Source organism: Oncorhynchus kisutch, linkage group LG10, assembly GCF_002021735.2.
Source record: "Oncorhynchus kisutch isolate 150728-3 linkage group LG10, Okis_V2, whole genome shotgun sequence".
Lineage (NCBI taxonomy): Eukaryota > Metazoa > Chordata > Actinopteri > Salmoniformes > Salmonidae > Oncorhynchus > Oncorhynchus kisutch.
This window is the reverse complement of record NC_034183.2, coordinates 10,039,820-10,063,326: the sequence shown is the minus strand read 5'-3', so window position 1 is coordinate 10,063,326 and position 23,507 is coordinate 10,039,820. Positions and strand designations below refer to the sequence as shown.

The following is a 23,507-nucleotide window of genomic DNA, read 5'->3' as shown; positions in this document are numbered from 1 at the left end:
GTATTTAACCCTATGTTTCCCATTATGTTTTGTGTGTAATTGTTTTCATGTCAAGTGATGTTCATTAAGCGCTTTACTTTATTGTTCCGTTTTTTGAGGGTGTTTGTTTTTGTTGTGCTCCCGGTTTGGAACTATAATAAAGTGCGTTTTATTGAATCATACTCTGCTCTCCTGCACCTGACTTCACCTTCATACACAGCCTGACATTTACTCCATACATTTTCCCTGACACCGAAAACTACTTTGAATGCGTAGCAGTACAGTAAAAAAAAAAAGAAGGTACAATTCACACACTCAAGAGAACATCCCTGGTCATCCATACTGCCTTTGATTTGGTGGACTCACTTAACAAACATGTTTCCTTTGTAAATTATGAGTGTTGGAGTGTGGGCCTGGTTGTCAAAAAAAGTAGTTAAAAAGGAAATTGTGCCATCTGGTTTGCTAAATGTAAGGAATATGATGTAGAGCATTTCCTTTTACTCAAGATTTACACTTCAGTGCATTTAAAATCTGACACTCAAGTAGTATTTTACTGGATTACTTTTTCTTGAGTCTTTTTATAGTAAAGTATCTTTACTTTTACTCAAGTATGACAATTGAGTACTTTTTACACCTCTGGTTACTAGATAACACCAGACAGATGCAAGGGGAAACATATATGTATCTTTGCCTTGGATGAATAGGGGAAACTTCTAATCATATTTGCTGACTTGCTGCAGTCAAATTTTGACACTAGAATACTAGCTACCTAGCTACGTAAAGCACGCCCCTCTGTGAACACACCTTCTGCGATGTTGGTTACAAGACAGTACTAATTTAAATTAGGCAAGAGAATAAGACACTACCATTGGTGTAATAAATTAGTGTTTTTGTGATGTCACAAAAAGCCCTTTACAATCCCGACTTCTGAATCCAAGTGTCTGAAATGGAAGAGGATATCAGTAACTTTATGATCAAACTTGATCAATGTAGAAGCAACAGTCATTTTTATATTTGGGTCATTTTACTTAGATCTGATTTCATCCAAATCCGGTAACAAAAAAATATTTTACCTGCTATGACTGTGAGATGTGGTTGTATAGTTGAATGAACTGACTGTTAGTCACTCTGGATAAGAGTGTCTGCTAAATGAGCAGACACAATTGATAAACAATTGCAAAGAACACTGGGTATTTTTATTGGTTTTGTTTCGGGGGCGGAGCTCATTAGAATAATGCCCTGCATGTTTTGACTTCATATTCAAGCTGAAAATATTGACAATGCTACCAAATGAACAATTATATGACTTTAGGTTTATGGATATTATAACGTTGCTTAGCTTCACATAAAAATGATATATGAAAATGTATCTATTGGCACAAATAATTTAACTGCAGTAGTACAGTGCAGAACTGATGCAAAGCCTTTTTTGTCCTATAGCAATCCTAGTGAGAGCCTAAGTGAATACTGTATCTTATCATTCAAATTAAATACTTTAACACAATATAATATGTATTTGATAAGGCCTTATTTTGAGGGCCTAGTTTTACCCTAATAGAGTGACCTGAAACTCATAGTTTACAGACCACCTCGGACCTGCAAGTCACACTAAGCAACCTTGCAAAGTGATGTTTAATTCCTGTTGGAATCCAGCCAGAGTTGGTATAGCCAACATTTGGAATTCTTATTCATGCCTGACCTGCATTCAGAATGACTACCGGGTTGGGAAGACTAAGACTACCTAAACCAGGGGTGTCAAACACTTCCCCCCCCTATCTTTGATAGCTACTGCAACCCTCGTCCTCCACATACAACACCCGTTCTACCAGTCATTCTGTTAAAGGTCCCCAAAGCACACACATCCCTGGGTCGCCCCTTTTTTTCTCAGTTCGCTGCAGCTAGCGACTGGAACGAGCTGCAGCAAACACTCAAACTGGACAGTTTTATCTCAACCTCAATCATGGACACCCTTACTGACAGTTGTGGCTGCTTTTTCGTGATGTATTGTTGTCTCTACCTTCTTGCCCTTTGTGCTGTTGTCTGTGCCCAATAATGTTTGTACCATGTTTTATTTATTTATTTAATTCATTTTTTTGTGGGGGGGGGGGGGTTTTATTATATTTTTTTGTAACATGTTTTGTGCTGCTACCATGTTGGGCTGCTGCCATGTGTTGCTACCATCTTGTTGTTGTGTTGTGTTGCTACCATGCTGTGTTTTCATGTGTTGCTGCCAAGCTATGTTGTTGTCTTAGGTCTCTCTCTATGTAGAGTTGAAGTGTCTCTCTTTTCATGATGTGTGTTTTGTCATATATTTATTTTTTATTTTTAAGGCCATCCCCCGTCCCAGCAGGAAGCCTTTTGCCTTTAGGTAGGCCGTCATTGTAAATAAGAATTTGTTCTTAACTGACTTGCCTAGTTAAATAAAGGTTCAATAAAAAATATTTTAAAAACATGCGGCCTGCAGGATTCGCGTGCGAGGAGGTCCAAACAGGCCAGCGGGGGATTTGAGTAAAAACTCAATATACTTTCAAATGAATTTTAAAAATCTAAACTGTGTAGAAATGATGACTGAACTATATTCATACAGTTTCTTGACTGTTCAGCTCACTACTAATCACTGTGCACAATCAATGGACCTACATTCATAGAGTTTACCCAGCTAGCACAGTGGATCTGAGCCGAGTCGGAGCACCCAGCTGAGAGTCAGACTCGGCCGATGTCATGTGGCCCGAGTCTGGGCAGCCTTCTTCTCTTCTTCGTGCTTCTACACCTGCATTGCTTGCTGTTTGGGGTTTTAGGCTGGGTTTCTGTACAGCACTTTGAGATATCAGCTGATGTACGAAGGGCTATATAAATAAATTTGATTTGATTTGATTCTTTCCCAGGAGTGGTAGAGATACTCTTAATGATCGGCTATGAAAAGCCAACTGACATTTACTCCTGAGGTGCTGACGTGCTGCACCCTCGACAACTACTGTGATTATTATTATTTGACCATGCTGGTCATTTATGAACATTTGAACATCTTGGCCATGTTCTGTTATAATCTCCACCCGGCACAGCCAGAAGAGGACTGGCCACCCCTCATAGCCTGGTTCCTCTCTAGGTTTCTTCCTAGGTGTTGGCCTTCCTAGGGAGTTTTTCCTAGCCACCGTGCTTCTACACCTGCATTGCTTGCTGTTTGGGGTTTTAGGCTGGGTTTCTGTACAGCACTTTGAGATATCAGCTGATGTACGAAGGGCTATAGAAATACATTTGATTTGATTTTGATTTGATTGATTCCGGTGTGAGTTATCTGGCCCAAATGTAGTACCTGGGGTTCGGGCCGATTCCGGTAAGCGTTATCTGGCCCAAATGTATTACTTTCATTATTTCTTTATCTCCTCATTTATTTCTGTGATCAAAAAATACAATTAACATTTAAATGAAATTCTGAAGACTCCTGTGTAGTATTTTAGTATTTAAAACTTTGTTTAAGGCAATTGATAAGCATTAAAAACTTTGAGGGTGGAACTTCCCGAATGGCGCAGTGGTCTAAGACACTGCATCGCAGTGCAAACTGTGTTTTCAGACTTTCTGGCAGTTTGACATGAGAGAAAAAATTAAATGTTTCTTAAATTTTTTACATTTTTATCGGGGAAAAAATATTTTGCGTGATGTTTTAGTCACTCAAAAGGATTTTACATGGGAATCAGAATGACTGTTTGGGACCTTCAACACAGTGTTTCATGTTTGTTTTTTTAAACAATCAGCTCTTGGAGACAGCTTGCATTTACTGCTTTGATTGATTATTAATATAGCTTTAAAAAAAGAGTCCATATTTCTTACATAAGAACATCTGTATGAACAAAAATGTTGCCAGTTTAATTAGAACTTGGCTGGGTTGGTTAGGTTACTTTCAAAATGTAATCCATTACTCCCTAACCCTGGAACTTGGTCTAAGGAAAAGAGAGCAGCAGGAAGGGGGGTGAAGAACATTGTGTACTTTAAATCTTATTCTGTTACTTTCAGATGGAGACATGTGACAGACACTGTGATTTTAGTCAGTCAGCATAGTTGATCAATTGACACAGAACAGTATGGTCACCACATGCCATTATGTTGTGAATTCTTTTTTTTAAATTCTGTAATGAAAAATAATATAAAAACACAAACGGGAATTACTTTTCCTTTAAAATAATAACGTGGATGAAATGACGTTCCTGCTGGAAAAATATACTTTTAGCGTTCGCTTTAGCCTGCCTTGTGTATCGTGTATCTTTTCTATCGACTCCATTGCGCTAGGCAAGTTCAATCAAGCCCAGCTAAAGTATTTGAAATTATGTCAAATGGTATTTGAACGAAGGTCGGATTTTTTAAACCTAGTTAGCACATCAGTTTGGGAGTACACTTACTAGCTTGGGAGTACACGTACAAGCACTTTAGTTAGCAAATAAGTGGCCTTCTGAGTATATGCTCTGAGGTTGCAAGATCTGGAGTTTGATTCCTGGCCGAGTCATGCAAGACTGTATAAAAAATAAGACTTTTGCGTTTCTGCTTGACACTTAGCATTAAAGAGGTAGACTGGGGGTAAGGCCCTGCGAAAGACAAGTGTTCTGTCCAAGGGTTGCTACAGAAACAGGAGATAGGCTCCTGTGAGAAGCTCCAGCTCGTGCAAGGCTGCCTAGTTTACTTGAGAGTGCACTGAAGGAAATAACACCATCTATGGTAGCTGTGTAGAGGAGCACTATTGTAACATAATCCATGTTTTTCGACCCACAAAATAATACTATATCAAATTTAGAGATAAGGGGTATATTGTCTGGAAAAATAAGTCAAGGTATTGGCCAGAAACTGAATTTCCCTCGTGATATTATCACCTAATATTTTTAGAACAATGTTTTCCATAACAAAGGAATAATTAAGTTAAAGTTCCAGACGTTGTAACTAAATTATGTGAATGTATGTTAGAGCTATTTCAGGGCCTGTTTCAAAATGTGTTACTGCTTTATGCATTCTCACATTCTTACAGGAATGATCCTCCAAAATGTAAAGTGTTCTTTATTCATGGTTTCATATTGCACCTTGCTGAGTTTTCACAGGTACTGAGAATGCTATTTACATATTTTTTTTGTCATTAAAAAAAGGTCAGTTTTGCATGTTGTACAATAACTTATGATTAATTCAACTAAATAAGTAGCCAAATATATATATTTTTAAATTATAATAAAAACATTTGACAGTTCTCAAAATTAATCCACACCGGAAATGCACCTTCCCAAACATTGTTGTGTAGCTAGCTAACGTTAGCTTACTTGCCTTGAATGGGCTGTCATGAATGAAATTGAAGCCTTATTCCACCACCTTAGCAGGGAAACTATAAAGAAGGTAATAATGAAGTTTTCTAATATGTAACGTTAATAATGCTAGCTAATGCCTGTATCTGCTTACTAGCTGTAGCCTTCATTTACGTTCCAGTCATTGGCTGTAGCTAGTGTAGCTGGCCAGCAGTACCACTGCTAGCTAAGGTTTCTCAGCCTAAAGAGAGAATAATATTTACAACAATAGCCAGTTTACTGCTGTTAGATGTCAATGGTTGCATGTACTTTTCTGGTGCACAGCCTATGAATAACGTCAACCACCACTGAGGACTAACAATGCTAATAGCTAGCTACCATGCTGCTATGTGCTGACGCCAGCTAGCTAATTAACTATGTCGCTTGCAAGCTGCATAAATTAAATTAAAAAAATAAAACATTTAGCAGACGCTCTTATCCAAAGCGAATGCATACATTTTCGTACTGGTACCCCGTGGAAGTCGAACCCACAACCCTGGCGTTGCAAGCGCCATGCTCTACCAACTGAGCCATACGAACATTTTATGTTTAAAACTAAAGGGAGGTTCAAATAGTGTTCCTTCTGCTGTGCACACGACATTGTTACTGGATGAGGAGGACAAGATATCGACCTGTTTTATGAATTTGGATTGATGAACTGTCACTAAACAGCCACCCTCTCTCCTGTTATAGCCAGGCTATTATGTGGCCTGATAAGTCAGGCCCTGGATGCTCTCATCGGTAGTTCTGAAGATTGGACACAACAATGACATTATAAAGGACGCAAACATAAAGTGAGTGAGTACACAATACGCCTAATTGGTCAATGCTAGAGAAACAACAGTGGTTGTTCCTACACATAAATTTTGGTTCGGCTAGAAACATGGGCACAATGTATGGCTAAATAGCCTATATCCACAATTTGACCAAAGCCACTTTTATTTTAACAAACACTCTCTTTCCCTTTCAGTCTTTTCTGCGCTTTCACATTCCCTCTTTCTCCCTGTCTTTTCCTGCAGGGCAGCATGTCTTCAGGTCACCGGCTGCGAGATGTAGAGCAACAGCACCCCCTGCTGGACGGAGAGGAGGCCGCAGTGGGTTCTGCAGCAGGGGAGGCGGAGCAGGTGTGGTTCATCCAGGACGGCTGTGGAATGGTCTGTGCCTTCATTACCTGGTTCCTGGTGCTCTACGCTGACTTTGTGGTCACCTTTGTCATGCTGCTTCCTTCCAAGAGCTTCTGGTACGCTGTGGTCAACGGTGTGGTCTTCAACTGCCTGGCCGTGCTGGCTCTCACCTCGCACCTACGCACCATGCTCACCGACCCGGTGAGTGAACCAACCGCCGCTACAGGGTCGTGTTCGTTAGGACAAAAACGTAACAAAGGAGTGAAGATGCATTGTAATGTTGGGTGACTTGGAAAAGGGAGTGACTTTGAACGGAGTGCAAGACAGAGCATACAAGAAGTAAAAGAAGCAGTCAGAATGACGAAGGGTAAGTCTGAGGGCAGTCTGATGCTCCTGGGCACAGAATAGTAACAATGTGTTGTCCTATTAGCAGTGAAAGAGCTGACTTACTAGTAGTTTCTGAATGAGTCTGTCCAAACATGTCATTCTGACTGTGTCCATTCTGTCCAAACATGTGTCTTGTTTACAGGGAGCTGTGCCCAAAGGCAACGCCACCAAGAAATACATGGAGAGCCTGAACCTGAAACCAGGAGAGGTCATCTATAAGTGTTCCAAATGCTACAGCATCAAACCTGAGAGAGCCCACCACTGCAGGTGAGGAGGAGACACCTCTGTTGCTTTTAAGTATTATTGTTATGCTTTATAGTATCTAAAGGGTTTTCCTGGCTGAGTCACTTGGCTAGGCAAAACCCCCTATTTAGGCCTACTGTATCTTTTGGGTCCTGTTTGTTAGGCAAACTTTTGAAATGGAAAACAAAAAGGAATGTTTCTTATTGCAGAAGTCCAGGTAGTCCTTCCCGGGTTTCAGCCCTCCCCTCCCCTCCCCTCCCCTCCCCTCCCCTCCCTGTTTGGTGCCTAATGAACACGACCATGATGTCGTTTCCCTCCCTTGTAGTATTTGTAAGCGCTGCATCCGTAAGATGGATCACCACTGTCCCTGGGTGAACAACTGTGTCGGCGAGAACAACCAGCGCTTCTTTGTCCTCTTCACTGTGAGTTCCGTCTTAGTTCCACCTTGTTGAAGGTCTTGTGCACAAAATGCATCTGTAGTACATCGGTCCAATTAATCAACGTCAATTAATCAGACTTTTTTATTTTTTTATTTTTTCTTGCATCGCTGACATCCCTATTTTGTACTGTTGTGTAGTTTTGCATGGAAGCAATTGGTTTGACAGAATGATTAGTGTTTCATCTTTATTTGTGGTGCCTTATCATAAAGGCCTGTAAACCACATTGGTGCTGCTGTGCTTTTTAGCTCTAGCCAGATAGAAGTATGATGATGTATTATTAGGATAGGTTGTGATTGTGTACACTGCTCGTTAATGTGCTTTTGTTGTAGCTTTATGCCTGTGTGCATTGTCAATGCACAATGAATTACTATGAATGTTTTTACCATCAATACCAGGATTGGGTAATAGTTCCCTCTCTCTTTGCAGATGTATATAGCGATGATTTCCACCCATGCTCTCGCCCTGAGTGGGTACCAGTTTGTAACCTGCGTCAAGCTCCAGTGGAGTGGTGAGTATCATTATATGATTGCAGATGAGTTTTCTAAATATACTGTTCCCTGTTAAATATAACTACTTTGACCGTAGGGTGCCCTGTTTAAAAACAGCTACATTGACTTCAATGTGCCCTGTTTTAAAGGCACAATCTGGATTATTTTTATTTTTTTACTCAATTGTGTGTTAACAGTCTTTGTTAACAATAATATACAGCTTCAAAACTGTCATTTTAATCTTGTGGACTATCATTATTCGTTTCCATAGCTCCGTCTATGAATTTGAGAGGGGTTAAATTTCTCCAGCCCCATCCCTCACCTTTATAGCAATCCAATTGGCAGAGCTGTCATTTGTTGATTTTTCAAATGAATTATTATAATTTCAAATTAAGGATTGCAGCTGCAAATACAACTACATTGAGGTCAGTGTTAATGTGATTATCCTGAATGGTGTTTCTGCCACTCCAGAGTGCAGTGACTTTTCCCCCCCGGTGACGGTGATGCTGATGATCTTCCTCTGCCTGGAGGGCCTCCTCTTCCTCACCTTCACCGCTGTCATGTTTGGCACTCAGGTCCACTCCATCTGCAACGACGAGACGGTGAGGAGGTTAATATAACACTATATGCCACTTTCCAGACACTGTTGTAATCCTAAGCAACTTTCTACGCAATGAGTGGCTACATTTTCAGTTTGATTCCTGCGGGAATTGAACCCACAACCGTAGATATACAATGTACATTAGATGATTAAGAATTGTTTCCATGTTATACATCACATTCTCAGGTCCAATCCATCTGCAACAAGACGGCAAGGAGCCAAACCACATGGATAGAAAAAATAATAGATAGACATTCAGTAGGGCAAAAGGCATTACAAAACCCCGTTCTACGTCGACTATTTCTATCAACAATGTAGAATGGATAAGATTCTCTATTCTGCATGATTGGGATTTGTTTCTAAAGGTCCTGCGCCTCTGAACAAGCACGTGGCCGTGGTAGTGAAGTCCCAGTGAGGGAAATGTGGCTTATTTGCATATGAGTCATCAGCCTCCTTCAGAAAACCTGTTGATAATGTAAGGAAGATGAAACCTAGCTGGGGTGACATTGATGAGACTAGTGACCAATGACTGAGGCTAATTTACCATTGTGGTTATTTGACCTCATTCGCTCTGCTTTATTGAATTCTCACCTGGTGTTGATGTTTACCCCCTCTGTGTGTGTTTTTACCACAGGAGATTGAGCGTCTGAAGAACGAGAAGCCCACGTGGGAGAGGCAGGTTCGCTGGGAGGGCATGAGGAGCGTGTTTGGAGGCAAGCCGTCACTGCTGTGGATCAACCCGTTTGCCGGGCTCCGACTGCGCCGGCTACTCGCCACACGCTCCCGGAAAGCTGGCCCTGAGTTCTCTGTCTGACCTCTCACCTTATCAGCAGTTTCTTACTGTACTGTCTGAGACAATCTGTAGAACCTGACTCAGGAGCTGGCTTTGACACCAGGGTCCTGTTCATTTCAGGCACCAAACGGACTCAAACAGGGAAGGTCCAATAAGAAACGCAATTTTTTTGTTGTTTTCTGTTGCAAAATGTTTTCCATCGTGTGCCCTAAAGAACACAACCCAGCTACAAGGAAGACTCAAGTTCTATCCAACAGCATGGACAATGGTGCTTCTGAACATCACGTCTGTATAGGTGGCATGGATCAGGACTCAAGACTATTGAGAGACCCATCGAAACCTGTTGAAAGATCAAATGAAGGTGTGCTGTAGTCCTTAAACAGACAAACACTACATATTGCACAGTTACAGGAAGCCTACAGGGAGGAGGATTCATTTCATCTGTTTATTTATTGACTTCTTTTTAAAGACACTCATTGTTGTGTTCTTCTCTTCCTGTCACTCTGGGGGGGTGTGAGTGAGTAAAGCCTGATTTATACCTTACCTACAGTACATGCACAATGCAAGAACCCAATTGGCTACTCAAGATGGCGATGTCGTGTACTGGTGTCTGCTTACAAAGTGCACACGTCTGCGTATTTTGTCTTACGCAACTAGCAGGACCGCCATTTTGCGTCACTAATTGTAATTCTTGCATCCTATGTATAAAATGAGGCTTAAGTGTCCCTACCTGACAGTAGCTAGCTGTACCTCTGGAAAAATGATGTACTAGAATTGGTGTTAACCACTATATATCCATTAATTAAACATTTAAAAAAACATTTTATGAATACATTGCTGGATATATTGCTTGAGAATCATGTTGTTTTTGCCTAAATGTCAGTTTACATTCTCTGTATTGCATTTTTTTTTATACATTAAAAATACATGTTTGCCGCTTGTAGGCGTTAGATGAGTTGGGGTGGGGATGGAGGAGTATGAAATATGAATAATTAATGGTTGCCAGCAAGATGATAGAGAAATACTAGAATCAGCAGTTTGGATTCTGCATGAGGCAATCGCATCAACTTTTAGTAATGTGTCTGACAAATTTGATGTGACGTGGACAAGGAACTTGTTTCATTAGCCAAAAGTTAGCATTGAACCCTTGGTCATGGTTATTTTAATGGGAAGTATGCTATGATAATTTAACTGTGCTCTGATTAAAGGTACACTTAGCGATGCACAAAGGAAACCGCAATATCGGTCCAATTTCCACAACTAACAGCATTGAAGCTCAAGGCTAAACTTCTCTGCTGTTTTGTTCCTGTAGCTACCACGTTGTAGCATCATGAAGAACACCCGTGGCGACATACTCTGACTTCCTCACAAGTATTCCACTGCAGTACACTCCCCTATGTATACCGGGGACTCTCCTGTCACGCTGATTGTATGATTCTGAAATTCTGAGCAAGTCTGATTAACCATTATAATCTTTTTTTATTTGACATGAAAATGTTTTGAAGATGTGATGGACTGGATAAAGGAATGTATTAGGACTGAGTTTAATTATTTTTATTATGTTTTGTTTGGAGATGTTATATACTTCTGTTTTGAAACCGTACAGTTTTTTCGCAGCTACATTTACTGTGCTCCCATTAAATCAACTTCATTTCTACCTCCTAAAATCCAGATCTATTTGTCCATATTACTGACTAGATAAGAGTGGGAGCCCACTATGCAGCACTTGGAACTGGTGGATAACTTGATGTGCACAGAAGGCTTTATGTGAAGCACTGGTCCCAATTCCCTCCCTTCACCTTGCCTGTAAACCCTTTAATGTTTGCAGATCTGTAAGGTAGAAGCAATATGGTGGAAGCTTCACCTCTACACTGCTGATCCCTATCCAGACTAGGCTACCTGGGGCGGCAGGTGGTGGTTAGAGCATTGGGGGAAAAAATATGTTCTGCCCCTGACCAAGACAGTTTAACCCACTGTCCCTAGGCCATCATTGAAAATAATAATTGGTTCTTAACTGACTTGCCTAGTTAAATAAAGGTCAAATAAAAAATAATTAAAACAATTATTCAGATCTGCTAAAGGGTCAGGGCTGAGGAGAATGCCTCAATGGAATTGGGACCGGGTGTCTCGACACCATATGTGAAGGGACCTGAATTTCCCATTTCTGAACTCCACCCATCATAGGTAGTAGGGTGAAGTTACCCTTAGATGCTGACCTTGGACAGTTTTGCATTTCCCCCCACTAATGGTTAGGTTCAAGATCCTGATCCTAGATCTGTACCCAGGGTTAACTTCACCCCGGACCTATAGTAAAGCAAATGTACAAGTTGTAGTGAATAACTTCTTATCCCACGGGCCATATCAACATATCCACACTGGCAGACAGTAGCTAACTGCAGCTCCTCATTGCTATAAAAACTCATCATTTCCTAAAGACCACCCATGTTATGTGGGACATCCGGAGTAGTGCTCCTGGCTCTATTGGGTTTGGGTGATCCCTTGGTGGACCCCCCCATCCTGACCTACCAGCAGACCAGGACTTGTTCTAGGGAGTGGACCAGTGTGACTTTGCCGTCGTGCTGCGTGCCTCCGGACTGGAGTGCTTCTTGGTAAAATGCTATTATGGTAAGATTTTATTCCACAGTTTAGTAGTACAATAACAGGATGTGTGTGTGTGCAGTTGAAGTTAGAAGTTTACATACACTTATGGAGTCCTTAAAACTTGTTTTTCAACCACTCCACAAATTTCTTGTTAACATACTATAGTTTTGGCAAGTCGGTTAGGACATCTACTTTGTGCATAAAAAAAAAAAAATAGGACCAGTTGTACTATTTAATGGTTTTGATATTTCAGAAATTCTGACAAAGATGGATAGTTAATTCAACTAAATTATACTAGGTCAATTTCATAGTCACAAAATTCAAATGGTCTAATTCAAAACCTAACCTTTTCACTTTATAAATTAGTTTAAACAATATGGCACCACTAACTAAAATGAAAAACAAAAAGGCAAGTCAAACTTGTATTATTAATTATGATTTGTTTGTTTAGGATTCCTGGCAATGTAAATTGTATGCATGTGACTATTCCACTTTTGTTTGATATTTGTTAACAGTGCCAGTTACCACAATGTAACAGGGTAGACAACTTTGAGGATGTACAGAAAATGGTCAATATTCTGAAAAGTGAAGCAGTTAACATAAAATTGAATGAAGAAAATTATGAAATATTTTTTAAATGTATAATTTTTATCCTAATTATTCTCGTTGAAGTTGTTTGAACAGCACTTGGGACATTGAAAAATTGCCTCCTTCCACTGAAATAAAATAGTATAAAATTAACTTTGAAGTCTGTCATTATGCCTCTATTTTCATGAAGGCATACAAACAAGGATCCTTCTGAAATTTGATCCAGTGATTTCTTGAACAAAGTAATTTTTACTTGCTTAGTTAAGTTTTTAAAAAGTGGCATAATTACACTTGCATGAATGAGGAGAGGTGAAGATAATTACCTTCTCTCCAACATGGTGGTCTTATTAGAGGTGTTTCAGAAATTACATGTCCTAGTACCCATTCTGACTGTTTAAAAATGCAGCCATGCAAAGTTACTGGTATAGTGCTGATGAGATTAAAGTACCAGAACAGCAATGAGTGGAGGCCACCTACTGTTGGTTTATTGAACCATTTCTGGCAGGACGGTGTCTTCCCATACAAGCAATAGAGAAAAAGTATTTGTAGTCACATGGGCATTAAAACAAGGTTCCTTATCAAGAGCATAGACAACCCTACCTTTTAAACTAACTCTTAAGTGTCACTTTTCTTCAACAGGAAAGTTGATGTCAATTTAACCAAACCCCAGTTGAGTATCCAAGAAACCCAGTGTGAACGTGGTCTATAATGATACTACAGAGACCAAACATAGTCTCCTGTACTGGCAAACCAAGAGAAGTATACAGCACATAACCAGTTGAAAAGTTGTTCTTTTCTCTATAGCCTATTTAATGTCATGATTCAGGTAGATCACGTCAACACTACTGGATGGATATAGGGCCAAGGACAGCTTCCCACTGCACATCAGGGGAGAGAGAAGGCAATTGTAAGAGGACTAGAATTATCATAAACATGAGATGTATTGCCAATGTTTAAGAATGCGCAAAACAAAGTCCCTCAAGAGGCAAACATCCAATTGAATGATGATCACACATGTCAGTTAGGCACACAGGGTCAAGCCACAGTGCAGCACCACTGGACGGGGAGAGCAAGGTGGGGTTAATAGCCTTCCTCAAGGGCACAAGGATAGGAGTTCTCAGGATCTGGCCCAGCAGCCCTCAAGTTGCCAAATCATTTGTGTTAAGCCTCAAGGAAGCTGAAATGTTGAGCCAGTGAATTTGAAAACTCAAGTCATACCAGCGTGGATGGAAATAGCCCTGGCCCTTCTCATGGTACAGGTGGTGTCACAGCAACCACACACCTGGTCATCCCCATCTGCAGACCACCACCTGTGAAGAAAAACAAATTGCTTTACCAGTATTCAGTAGACCTGAAACAAGAAATTGAAGAACAATCCTGCCAGTCCAGTAAGAAATGTGCTTCCATTGCAAAAATCAATACACCCATCAAAAGAAAAGTCACTGTACATTTACCCATTGACAAAGGAACAGGCCTTGCCCTCAGCATAAGTTGGGGAGGAAGCTGCAGTGGCCTTCAGGTGGTGGCAGGTTATGTAGATCAGGTCCATTTCTTTCTGGCTAGTTTTGCTGTTGCTTCCAGGGCCAGCATACTGCTGTTTGAATATGAAGGTCTCCAGCTGGATCTGAAGCTTGTGGTCCTGTGAGCGAGGCAGGAACTGGGAACTAGTGCCCATCAACGCAGCATCAACTAGACACCTGAAGAACCAGAAACCATTTCACAAGGAGAATGTGCAGTAACATTTGCAACTTCTATGGACCATTTCAGTAGATAGAGATTACTTCTAGTTCTGGACAAAATATTACAGTTAGTGGAGAACCTCAATTAAAAAAAGGTATTTGTCCAGAATTAGGCTAATCTGCTTTTGCCAGTAAGCTGTATGAAAGTAGTTGTACAGTCATAGTTTGGTCAATTATTTTCAGTAAGAAATGTGGAATTGGTATTTCAGTTAATATTTAGCAGACACTCCTATCCAGTGCATTACACTAACGTTGCTAAAATGACAGTTTGCAAGCAGAACCCTTAATATAGCATCTCAGCTAAATCGGTGTTAGTAAGACAAAAGTACAGTTAGTTTAATTCCTGATCCCAAACCTGGTACGCGCCACCTTTGAACAATGCCCTCTCCGACTCACCCGTCATTCTCAATGAATGAGTATCTGGGCTTAGAGTTAATGTCAGGCACCAGCGTGGCAACACAGCTTTCCACAAAAACCCGCAGAGGCACGTGGTGGTACTGCAGGATAGAGGCTTCCATGCGAATCAGGTCACCTAGGAAGTACTGACTGGAGGCCCTCTCAATCTGCCAGTCATCTAGAAAGCAAAAATCGGTGTAATTTAATAGCATCTTGACAAAGAAACCCCCAGAATTATACACTTCACATTACAATGTAACAACCATGTCAGTCATTTCTGGGCTACAGTAGACTGCTGCAAGTTGTGTGTAGCATTCACTGGGACCAGCAAGTGTCAACCCAACACCTTAACCATTACACCAAGAGAACCAAACCGCTTCGCGAGGTTGCTAGGTGTTGGCTAAGGGCGCTACCATACAGACACTAATAATGAACAGACATGGAACTACCCACCAGTCATGAGCTTGAGAGAAAAGTAGAGTTGCTCCTCAACTAATTTAGAGTCTGCAAAGAAGGTCCAGGTAGGCTTCAAGGCATTGCTGCTCACATTGAGTTTCCTGCAAGGGGAGAAATGGACATTAGTCATTGCAAAATTAACTCAAGTCCTGAGTGACGTCAGCCTTCTTCTGATAAGTCAATGTCTATGCACCACAAGTCATCTAGTAGTGGCACTCAATGCCTACCTCAGCCTCAGTGGTCCTTACAACAGGGGTGTTGGCAATATTGCTTGGTTTGTAGAGCAGGTAGAAGGTATAGATGAAGGCATCCTCTACCATCTGTGAAGTAGTAAGAAAAAAAACAAGTGTTTATAGCAGTTGCTTTAAATAACTCCATTTCACTTCAAATAATGTTTTATTTGTCACATGCTTTGTAAACGTGTGGACCAAATGACACTTAATTTAGAGAATAAAAAGTCCAAGGCTAGGCTTACTATGTGTCCAGGAAACCAGTCCTGAGATGTAAAATATTTTAACTGGACATTCAGATTTGAACAAAGTCTACCTCCAGTTTGCTGCCGCATCCCTGCAGCTCAGACTCAAAGATCAGCCTTTGGGCTTCGACATCCTCCCCAACTGCAGCACAGCCCCCCAGGGTGAGATGCGCCGGCTGGATGAGTTGCCCAATACCAAACAGATCCTGCTTGACCTCCACCTGGACCAGATTCTCCCCACATTTGACCCCCACCGTGTTGACAGGGACAGTTTCGAAGCCTTGCTTTGACTGGAACACTGAATCCTGCTTCCTGGGTTGCAGCACTGCAGATCTCTGGTTCTGGAAACCCCTGGGTTGCAGCACTGCAGACTTTTGGAAGGCCTGGGGTTCAGAGCTGCATGAGCCCAAGGAGCTGACAACACAGCATCCCAGAAACATACAAACGCAACAACCACTGCCAAACGCTTAATTAGCACCTGCTTTGATCCCATGGCTGCAAATATCAAATGCTGCATTCACAACATCTCCTTGGGTGTCTAGGAAGAACCTTTTAAAGCCATCTGGTTGAACGTGAACCCGCCCCTTCATTAATTAGTGTAATCAACCTCAAGACTGTGCTCATTAAAAGGCCCTGTAGAATACTTAAGAAACGCATCCTTCCCATAGAGCAGGGGTGGGCAACTCCAGTCCTCGGGGGTCTGATTGGTGTCACACTTTTTCTCAATACCTTGCAAACTCAGTTGATTAATCAAATTGCATTCTAAACTGAAGATCATGATTAGGTGATTATTAGAGTCAGGTGTGTTAGCTGGAGCTGGGGTAAAACTGTGACACCAATCAGGCCCTCAAGGACTGTAATTGTCCACCTCTGCCATAGAGAATGACAGAGACCTCTTGTGGCCTAAAGGCCATGTCAGCGCCATTGAGGGCTTCCACCATTTTAAAGTAGTCAACTGGGTGTGGACTTCCAACTTCATTGGATGATCACAAGGAGGGATCAACCAATCGTGAAGAAGAAAATCACTACTTCAAAATGGCGATTGCCTCAATGGGGTGTGTTCAGTTTACCGCATCATTTGCTATGTTGAGTGACGGTTTGTACTGAAAGACTCAGTTTGTTTCTAAGTTGCGTGACAGCACTGAAAGACACTTTTTCACAAAACCGTGCATACCGTTCTTGAACAGCCTTTGAGGTACGTTTGCGCCCGTTTGGTAGGTTTGGTGAGGTGGGGCCTGATCATTGTGAGTGTGACCATCTTACCTAGGCTACATCACTTTCTGTTTCTGTCTGTCAAAAGTACAACTTAAGTCAACTACTGTCGGACGGGTTGAATAAGTGAAAAGACAGACCGTTACTGTGTTTCTTGGAAGACAATTCAAGACAACTGGGAACTAATAAAAAATGTGGTCAAATCATGACGTCAGTGATCTTTAGGTCAGAAAGTCAGAGTTCTAGAAAGAGACCAGAGTTTCCGACTTGGAATCCCTTCTTCTTCTGTTTTAATAGCGGTTGACATCCATTATGTTTCATTACCACCCCCAACTGAACTATAGTATACAGTCGTGGCCAAAAGATTTGAGAATGACACAAATATTTAATTTCCACAAAGTTTGCTGCTTTAGTGTCTTTGGATATTTTTTTGTCAGATGTTACTATGGAATACTGAAGTATAATTACAAGCATTTCATAAGTGTCAAAGGCTTTTTATTGATAATTAGATGAAGTTGATGCAGAGTCAATATTTGCAGTGTTGACCCTTCTTTTTCAAGACCTCTGCAATCCACCCTGTCATGCTGTCAATTAACTTCTGGGCCACATCCTGACTGATGGCAGCCCGTTCTTGCATAATCAATGCTTGGAGTTTGTCAGAATTTGTGGGTTTTTGTTTGTCCACCTGCCTCTTGAGGATTGACCACAAGTTCTCAATAGGATTAAGGTATGGGGAGTTTCCTGGTCATGTACCCAAAATATTAATGTTTTGTTCCCCGAGACACTTAGTTATCACTTTTGCCTTATGGCAAGGTGCTCCATCATGCTGAAAAAGGCATTGTTCATCACCAAACTGTTCCAGGATGGTTGGGAGAAGTTGCTCTCGGAGGATGTGTTGGTACCATTCTTTATTCATGGCTGTGTTCTTAGGCAAAATTGTGAGTGAGCCCACTCCCTTGGCTGAGAAGCAACCCCACACATGAATGGCCTCAGGATACTTTACTGTTGGCATGACACAGGACTGATGATAGCGCTCACCTTGTCTTCTCCGGACAGGCTTTTTTTCCGGATGCCCCAAACAATCGTAAAGGGGATTCATCAAAGAAAATTACTTTACCCCAGTCCTCAGCAGTCCAATCCCTGTACCTTTTGCAGAATATCAGTCTGTCCCTGATGTTTTTCCTGGAGAAAAGTGGCTTCTTTGCTGCCCTTCTTGACACCAGGCCATCCTCCAAAAGTCTTCGCCTCATTGTGCGTGCAGATGCACTCACACCTGCCTGATGCCATTCCTGTACTGGTGTTGCCCTGATCTCGCAGCTGAATCAACTTTAGGAGACGGTCCTTGCGCTTGCTGGACTTTCTTGGGCGCCCTGAAGCCTTCTTCACAACAATTGAACCACTCTCCTTGAAGTTCTTGATGATCCGATAAATAGTTGATTTGAGGTGCAATCTTACTGTCAGCAATATCCTTGCCTGTGAAGCCCATTTTGTGCAAAGCAATGATGACGGCACGTGTTTCCTTGCAGGCAACCATGGTTGACAGAGGAAGAACAATGATTCCAAGCACCACGCTCCTTTTGAAGCTTCCAGTCTGTTATTCAAACTCAATCAGCATGACAGAGTGATCTCCAGCCTTGTCCTTGTCAACACTCACACCTGTGTTAACGAGAGAATCACTGACATGATGTCAGCTGGTCCTTTTGTGGCAGGGCTGAAATGCAGTGGAAATGTTTTTGGGGGATTCAGTTCATTTGCATGGCAAAGAGGGACTGTGCAATTAATTGCAATTCATCTGATCACTCTTCATAACATTCTGGAGTATATGCAAATTGCCACCATACAAACTGAGGCAGCAGACTTTGAGAAAATTCATATTTGTGTCATTCTCAAACCTTTTCGCCACTATTGTAGATCCATTACACTTTGTGATGCAAAATGGGAAAAGGGAACCATGAAAATGTTTAAATAAATACAATTTGAATACACATATTTGAATTACCCTACCAACTAACCCTATACTCATTAAAACCCATCACATTATTCCACTACTTTAACCCTATCTATCCTTGCACTATGCCAATGGCCTGGGAGGAAGTACACCACCACTCAACAAACGCTGTAACTCTTCTGAAGTCAAATCTCGTACACCCAAGTACTTCGGTTCAAAAAAAGAAATCAACCAAGTGATATAAACGCATTAGGCCCTAATCTATGGATTTCGCGTGACTAGGAATACAAATATGCATCTGTTGGTCACAGAGACCTTAAAAAAAAAGGAAGGGGGTGTGGATCAGAAAACCAGTCAGTATCTGGTGTGACCATTTTCCTCATGCAGTACGACACATCTCCTTTGCATAGAGTTGATCAGGCTGTTGATTGTTGCCTATGGAATGTTGTCCCACTCAATGGCTGTGCAAATTTGCTGTATATTGGAGGTAACTGGAACACGCTGTCTTACAGCTGTACTCAAAGCACCCCCCTCCCTCTCTCTCTCACTCCCCCCTAACTCTCCCCAATCTCCTTACCTCCCTCCCTCCATTTCCCTCCCTCCCTCCCTCTCTCTCTCTCACTCCCCCCTAACTCTCCCCAATCTCCTTACCTCCCTCTCTCTCTCACTCCCCCTAACTCTCCCCAATCTCCTTACCTCCCTCCCTCCATTTCCCTCCCTCCCTCCCTCTCTCTCTCTCACTCCCCCCTAACTCTCCCCAATCTCCTTACCTCCCTCTCTCTCTCACTCCCCTAACTCTCCCCAATCTCCTTACCTCCCTCTCTCTCTCACTCCCCCCTAACTCTCCCCAATCTCCTTACCTCCCTCCCTCCATTTCCCTCCCTCCCTCCCTCTCTCTCTCTCTCTCACTCCCCCCTAACTCTCCCCAATCTCCTTACCTCCCTCTCTCTCTCACTCCCCCCTAACTCTCCCCAATCTCCTTACCTCCCTCCCTCCATTTCCCCCTCCCTCTCTCTCTCTCACTCCCCCCTAACTCTCCCCAATCTCCTTACCTCCCTCCCTCCATTTCCCTCCCTCCCTCTCTCTCTCACTCCCCCTAACTCTCCCCAATCTCCTTACCTCCCTCCATTTCCCTCCCTCCCTCTCTCTCTCACTCCCCCCTAACTCTCCCCCATCTCCTTACCTCCCTCCCTCCATTTCCCTCCCTCCCTCCCTCTCTCTCTCTCACTCCCCCCTAACTCTCCCCAATCTCCTTACCTCCCTCTCTCTCTCACTCCCCCCTAACTCTCCCCAATCTCCTTACCTCCCTCCCTCCATTTCCCTCCCTCCCTCCCTCTCTCTCTCTCACTCCCCCCTAACTCTCCCCAATCTCCTTACCTCCCTCCCTCCATTTCCCTCCCTCCCTCCCTCTCTCTCTCTCACTCCCCCCTAACTCTCCCCAATCTCCTTACCTCCCTCCCTCCATTTCCCTCCCTCCCTCCCTCTCTCTCTCTCACTCCCCCCTAACTCTCCCCAATCTCCTTACCTCCCTCTCTCTCTCACTCCCCCCTAACTCTCCCCAATCTCCTTACCTCCCTCCCTCCATTTCCCTCCCTCCCTCCCTCTCTCTCTCTCACTCCCCCCTCCCTCTCTCCCATCTCCTTACCTCCCTCTCTCTCCACCTCCCTCCCTCCATTTCTCTCTCCCCCTTCCTCCATTTCTCCCCCTCCCCCTCTCTCCCCCTCCCTCCTTTTCTCTCTCTCCCCCTCCCTCCCTCTCTCTCTCTCTCTCCCCACTCCCTCTTTCAATTCAATTCAAGGGGCTTTATTGGCACGGGAAACATATGTTAACATTGCCAAAGCAAGTGAAGTAGATAATATACAAAGGTGAAATAAACAATAAAAATGAACAGTAAACATTTGACTCACAGAAGTTCCAAAAGAATAAAGACATTACAAATGTCATATTTTTTTATATATACAGTGTTGTAACAATGTACAAATGGTTAAAGTACAAAAGGGAAAATGAATAACCATAAATATGGGTTGTATTTACAATGGTGTTTGTTCTTCACTGATTGACCTTTTCTTGTGGCAACAGCTCACAAATCTTGCTGCTGTGATGCACATTGTGGTATTTCACCCAGTAGATATGGGAGTTTATCAAAATCAGGTTTGTTTTCGAATTCTTTGTGGATGTGTGTAATCGGAGAGAAATATGTGTCTCTAATATGGTCAAACATTGGGCAGGATGTTAGGAAGTGCAGCTCAGTTTCCACCTCATTTTGTGGGCAGAGTGCACATAGCCTGTCTTCTCTTGAGAGCCAGGTCTGTCAACGGCGGCCTTTCTCAATAGCAAGGCTATGCCCACTGAGTCTGTACATAGTCAAAGCTTTCCTTAAGTTTGGGTCAGTCACAGTGGTCAGGTATTCCAATGTGTCAAGTAATTATCATTTTGTTTTCTCATGATTTGGTTGGGTCTAAATGGGTTTCTGTCCTGGGGCTCTGTGGGGTGTGTTTGTGAACAGATCCCCAGGACCAGCTTACTTAGGGGACTCTTCTCCAAGTACTGCAGTGCATCTCCTCCTCATGGACTCCATCAGATTTTCCAGTTCTTGCTGTGAGATGTTACCGCACTCTTCCACCAAGGCACCTGCAAGTTCCCGGACATTTCTGGGGTGGAATGGCCCTAGCCCTCATCCTCCGATCCAACAGGTCCCAGGCATGCTCAATGGGATTGAGATCTGGGCTCTTCCTGTAGGAAGGGTACCACATGAGGGAGGAGGATGTCTTCCCTGTAACGTACAGCGTTGAGATTGCCTGCAATGACAACAAGCTCAGTCTGATGATGCTGTGACACACAGCCCCAGACCATGACGGACCCTCCACCTCCAAATTGATCCCACTCCAGAGTACAGACCTCAGTGTAACGCTCATTCCTTCGATGATAAATGCGAATCCGACCATCACCCCTAGTGAGACAAAACTGCGAATCGACAGAGAAGAGCACTTTTTGTCAGTCCTGTCTGGTCCAGCGACGGGGGGTTTGTGCCCATAGGCGGCATTGTTGCCAGTGATGTCTGGTGAGGACCTGCCTTACAACAGGCCCACAAGCCCTCAGTCCAGCCTCTCTCAGCCTATTGAGGACAGTCTGAGCACTGATGGAGGGATTGTGCGTTCCTGGTGTAACTCGGGCAGTTGTTGTTGCCATTCTGTACCTGTCCCACAGGTGTGATATTCGGATATACCGATCCTGTGCCGGTGTTGTTACATGTGGTCTGCCACTGCGAGGACGATCATCTGTCCATCCTGTCTCCCTGTAGTACTGTCTTAGGCGTCTCACAGTAAGGACATTGCAATTTATTGCCCTGGCCACATCGGCAGTCCTCATGCCTCCTTGCAGCATGCCTAAGGCACGTTCACACAGATGAGCAGGGACCCTAGGCATCTTTCTTTTGGTGTTTTTCAGAGTCAGTAGAAATGCCTATTTAGTGTCCTAAGTTTTCATAACTGCGACCTTAATTGCCTACCATCTGTAAGCTGTTAGTGTCTTAACAACCGTTCCACAGGTGCATGTTCATTACTTGTTGATGGTTCATTGAACAAGCATGAGAAACAGTATTTAAACATTTTACAATAAAGATCTGTGAAGTTATTTGGATCTTTACAAATTAACTTTGAAAGACAGGGTCCTGAAAGGGGGACGTTTCTTTTTTTTGCTGAGTTTACATTGTACACAGAGGATATTTTTGCATGCAGAGTCTTCATTTGGTGTTTGTCCCATTTTATGAATTCTTGGTTGGTGAACGGACCCCAGACCTCACAACCATAAAGGGCAATGTGTTCTATAACTGATTCAAGAATTTTTGGCCAGAACCTAATTGGTAGGTCGAATTGTATGTTCCTTTTGATGGCATAGAATGCCCTTCTTGCCTTGTCTCTCAGATCATTCACAGCTTTGTGGAAGTTACCTGTGGCGCTGATGTTTAGGCCACGGTATGTATCTTTTTTATGTGTGCTCTAGGGCAACAGTGTCAAGATGGAATTTGGATTTGTGGCCCAGGCGACTGGACTTTTTTTGGAACACCATTATTTTGGTCTTACTGAGATTTACTGTCAGGGCCCAGGTCTGGCAGAATCTGTGCAGAAGATCTAGGTGCTGCTGTATTAGGCCCTCCTTGGTTGGGGACAGAAGCACCAGATCATCAGCAAACAGTAGATATTTGACTTCAGATTCTAGTAGGGTGAGGCCCGGCTGCTGCTGACCTTTCTAGTGCCCTCGCCAATTCGTTGATATATATGTTGAAGAGGGTGGGACTTAAGCTACATCCCTGTCTCACCCCACAGCCCTGTGGGAAGAAATGTGTGTGTTTTTTTTGCCTATTTTACCCGCACACTTGTTGTTTGCGTACATGGATTTTATAATGTCGTATGTTTTTCCCCCAACACCACTTTTCATCAATTTGTATAGCAGACCCTCATGCCAAACTGAGTCAAAGGCTTTTTTCAAATCAACAAAGCATGAGAAGACTTTGCCTTTGCCTTTGTTTTGTTTGGTTGTCAATTAGGGTGTGCAGGGTGAATACATGGTCTGTCGTACGATAATTTGGAATAAAGCCAATTTGACATTTGCTCAGTACATTGTTTTCACTGAGGAAAGGTACGAGTCTGCTGTTAATGACAATGCAGAGGACTTTCCCACGGTTGCTGTTGACGTATATCCCACGGTAGTTATTGGGGTCAA

General features: G+C 42.7%; 2 protein-coding genes across 5 annotated transcripts; one reads left to right on the top strand and one right to left on the bottom strand.

Moving 5' to 3' along the window:
- Positions 1–5,212: 5,212 nt before the first annotated feature.
- Positions 5,213–11,027, top strand: LOC109897729 (palmitoyltransferase ZDHHC7-like). Of its 4 annotated transcripts, none has more exons than XM_020492271.2 (8): positions 5,213–5,346; positions 5,988–6,088; positions 6,314–6,619; positions 6,948–7,072; positions 7,374–7,470; positions 7,915–7,996; positions 8,448–8,578; positions 9,212–11,027. In XM_020492271.2, the coding sequence occupies exons 3-8, from the start codon at positions 6,320–6,322 to the stop codon at positions 9,389–9,391; spliced, it is 915 nt and encodes a 304-aa protein (XP_020347860.1). In that variant the 5' UTR covers positions 5,213–5,346; positions 5,988–6,088; positions 6,314–6,319; the 3' UTR covers positions 9,392–11,027. The 4 variants fall into 4 exon arrangements, with proteins under 4 accessions (XP_020347860.1, XP_031688929.1, XP_020347861.1 ...); XM_031833069.1 differs by having other exon boundaries at positions 5,228–5,346; positions 6,265–6,619; XM_020492272.2 differs by having other exon boundaries at positions 5,228–5,346; positions 5,988–6,092.
- Positions 11,028–12,843: 1,816 nt separating this feature from the next.
- Positions 12,844–16,133, bottom strand: LOC109898371 (zona pellucida sperm-binding protein 3). Its single transcript, XM_031833077.1, has 7 exons — positions 15,697–16,133; positions 15,358–15,470; positions 15,148–15,257; positions 14,695–14,872; positions 14,014–14,256; positions 13,778–13,869; positions 12,844–13,437 (listed from the first exon to the last, which is right to left on the bottom strand). The coding sequence occupies exons 1-7, from the start codon at positions 16,063–16,065 to the stop codon at positions 13,391–13,393; spliced, it is 1,152 nt and encodes a 383-aa protein (XP_031688937.1). The 5' UTR covers positions 16,066–16,133; the 3' UTR covers positions 12,844–13,390.
- Between the last annotated feature and the right edge of the window lie 7,374 nt (positions 16,134–23,507).

Excerpts from the sequence above, each read along its gene's own strand:
- LOC109897729 (XM_031833069.1), top strand. The coding sequence starts at position 6,024 with ATGCTCTCATCGGTAGTTCTGAAGATTGGACACAACAATGACATTATA. Across the intron at positions 7,997-8,447 it reads CGTCAAGCTCCAGTGGAGTG|AGTGCAGTGACTTTTCCCCC; the intron begins GTGAGTATCATT and ends CTGCCACTCCAG. Across the intron at positions 8,579-9,211 it reads CCATCTGCAACGACGAGACG|GAGATTGAGCGTCTGAAGAA; the intron begins GTGAGGAGGTTA and ends TTTTTACCACAG.
- LOC109898371 (XM_031833077.1), bottom strand. The coding sequence starts at position 16,065 with ATGTTTCTGGGATGCTGTGTTGTCAGCTCCTTGGGCTCATGCAGCTCT. Across the intron at positions 15,471-15,696 it reads GATGCGGCAGCAAACTGGAG|ATGGTAGAGGATGCCTTCAT; the intron begins GTAGACTTTGTT and ends ACTACTTCACAG. Across the intron at positions 15,258-15,357 it reads GTAGGCATTGAGTGCCACTA|TTGCAGGAAACTCAATGTGA; the intron begins CTAGATGACTTG and ends CCATTTCTCCCC.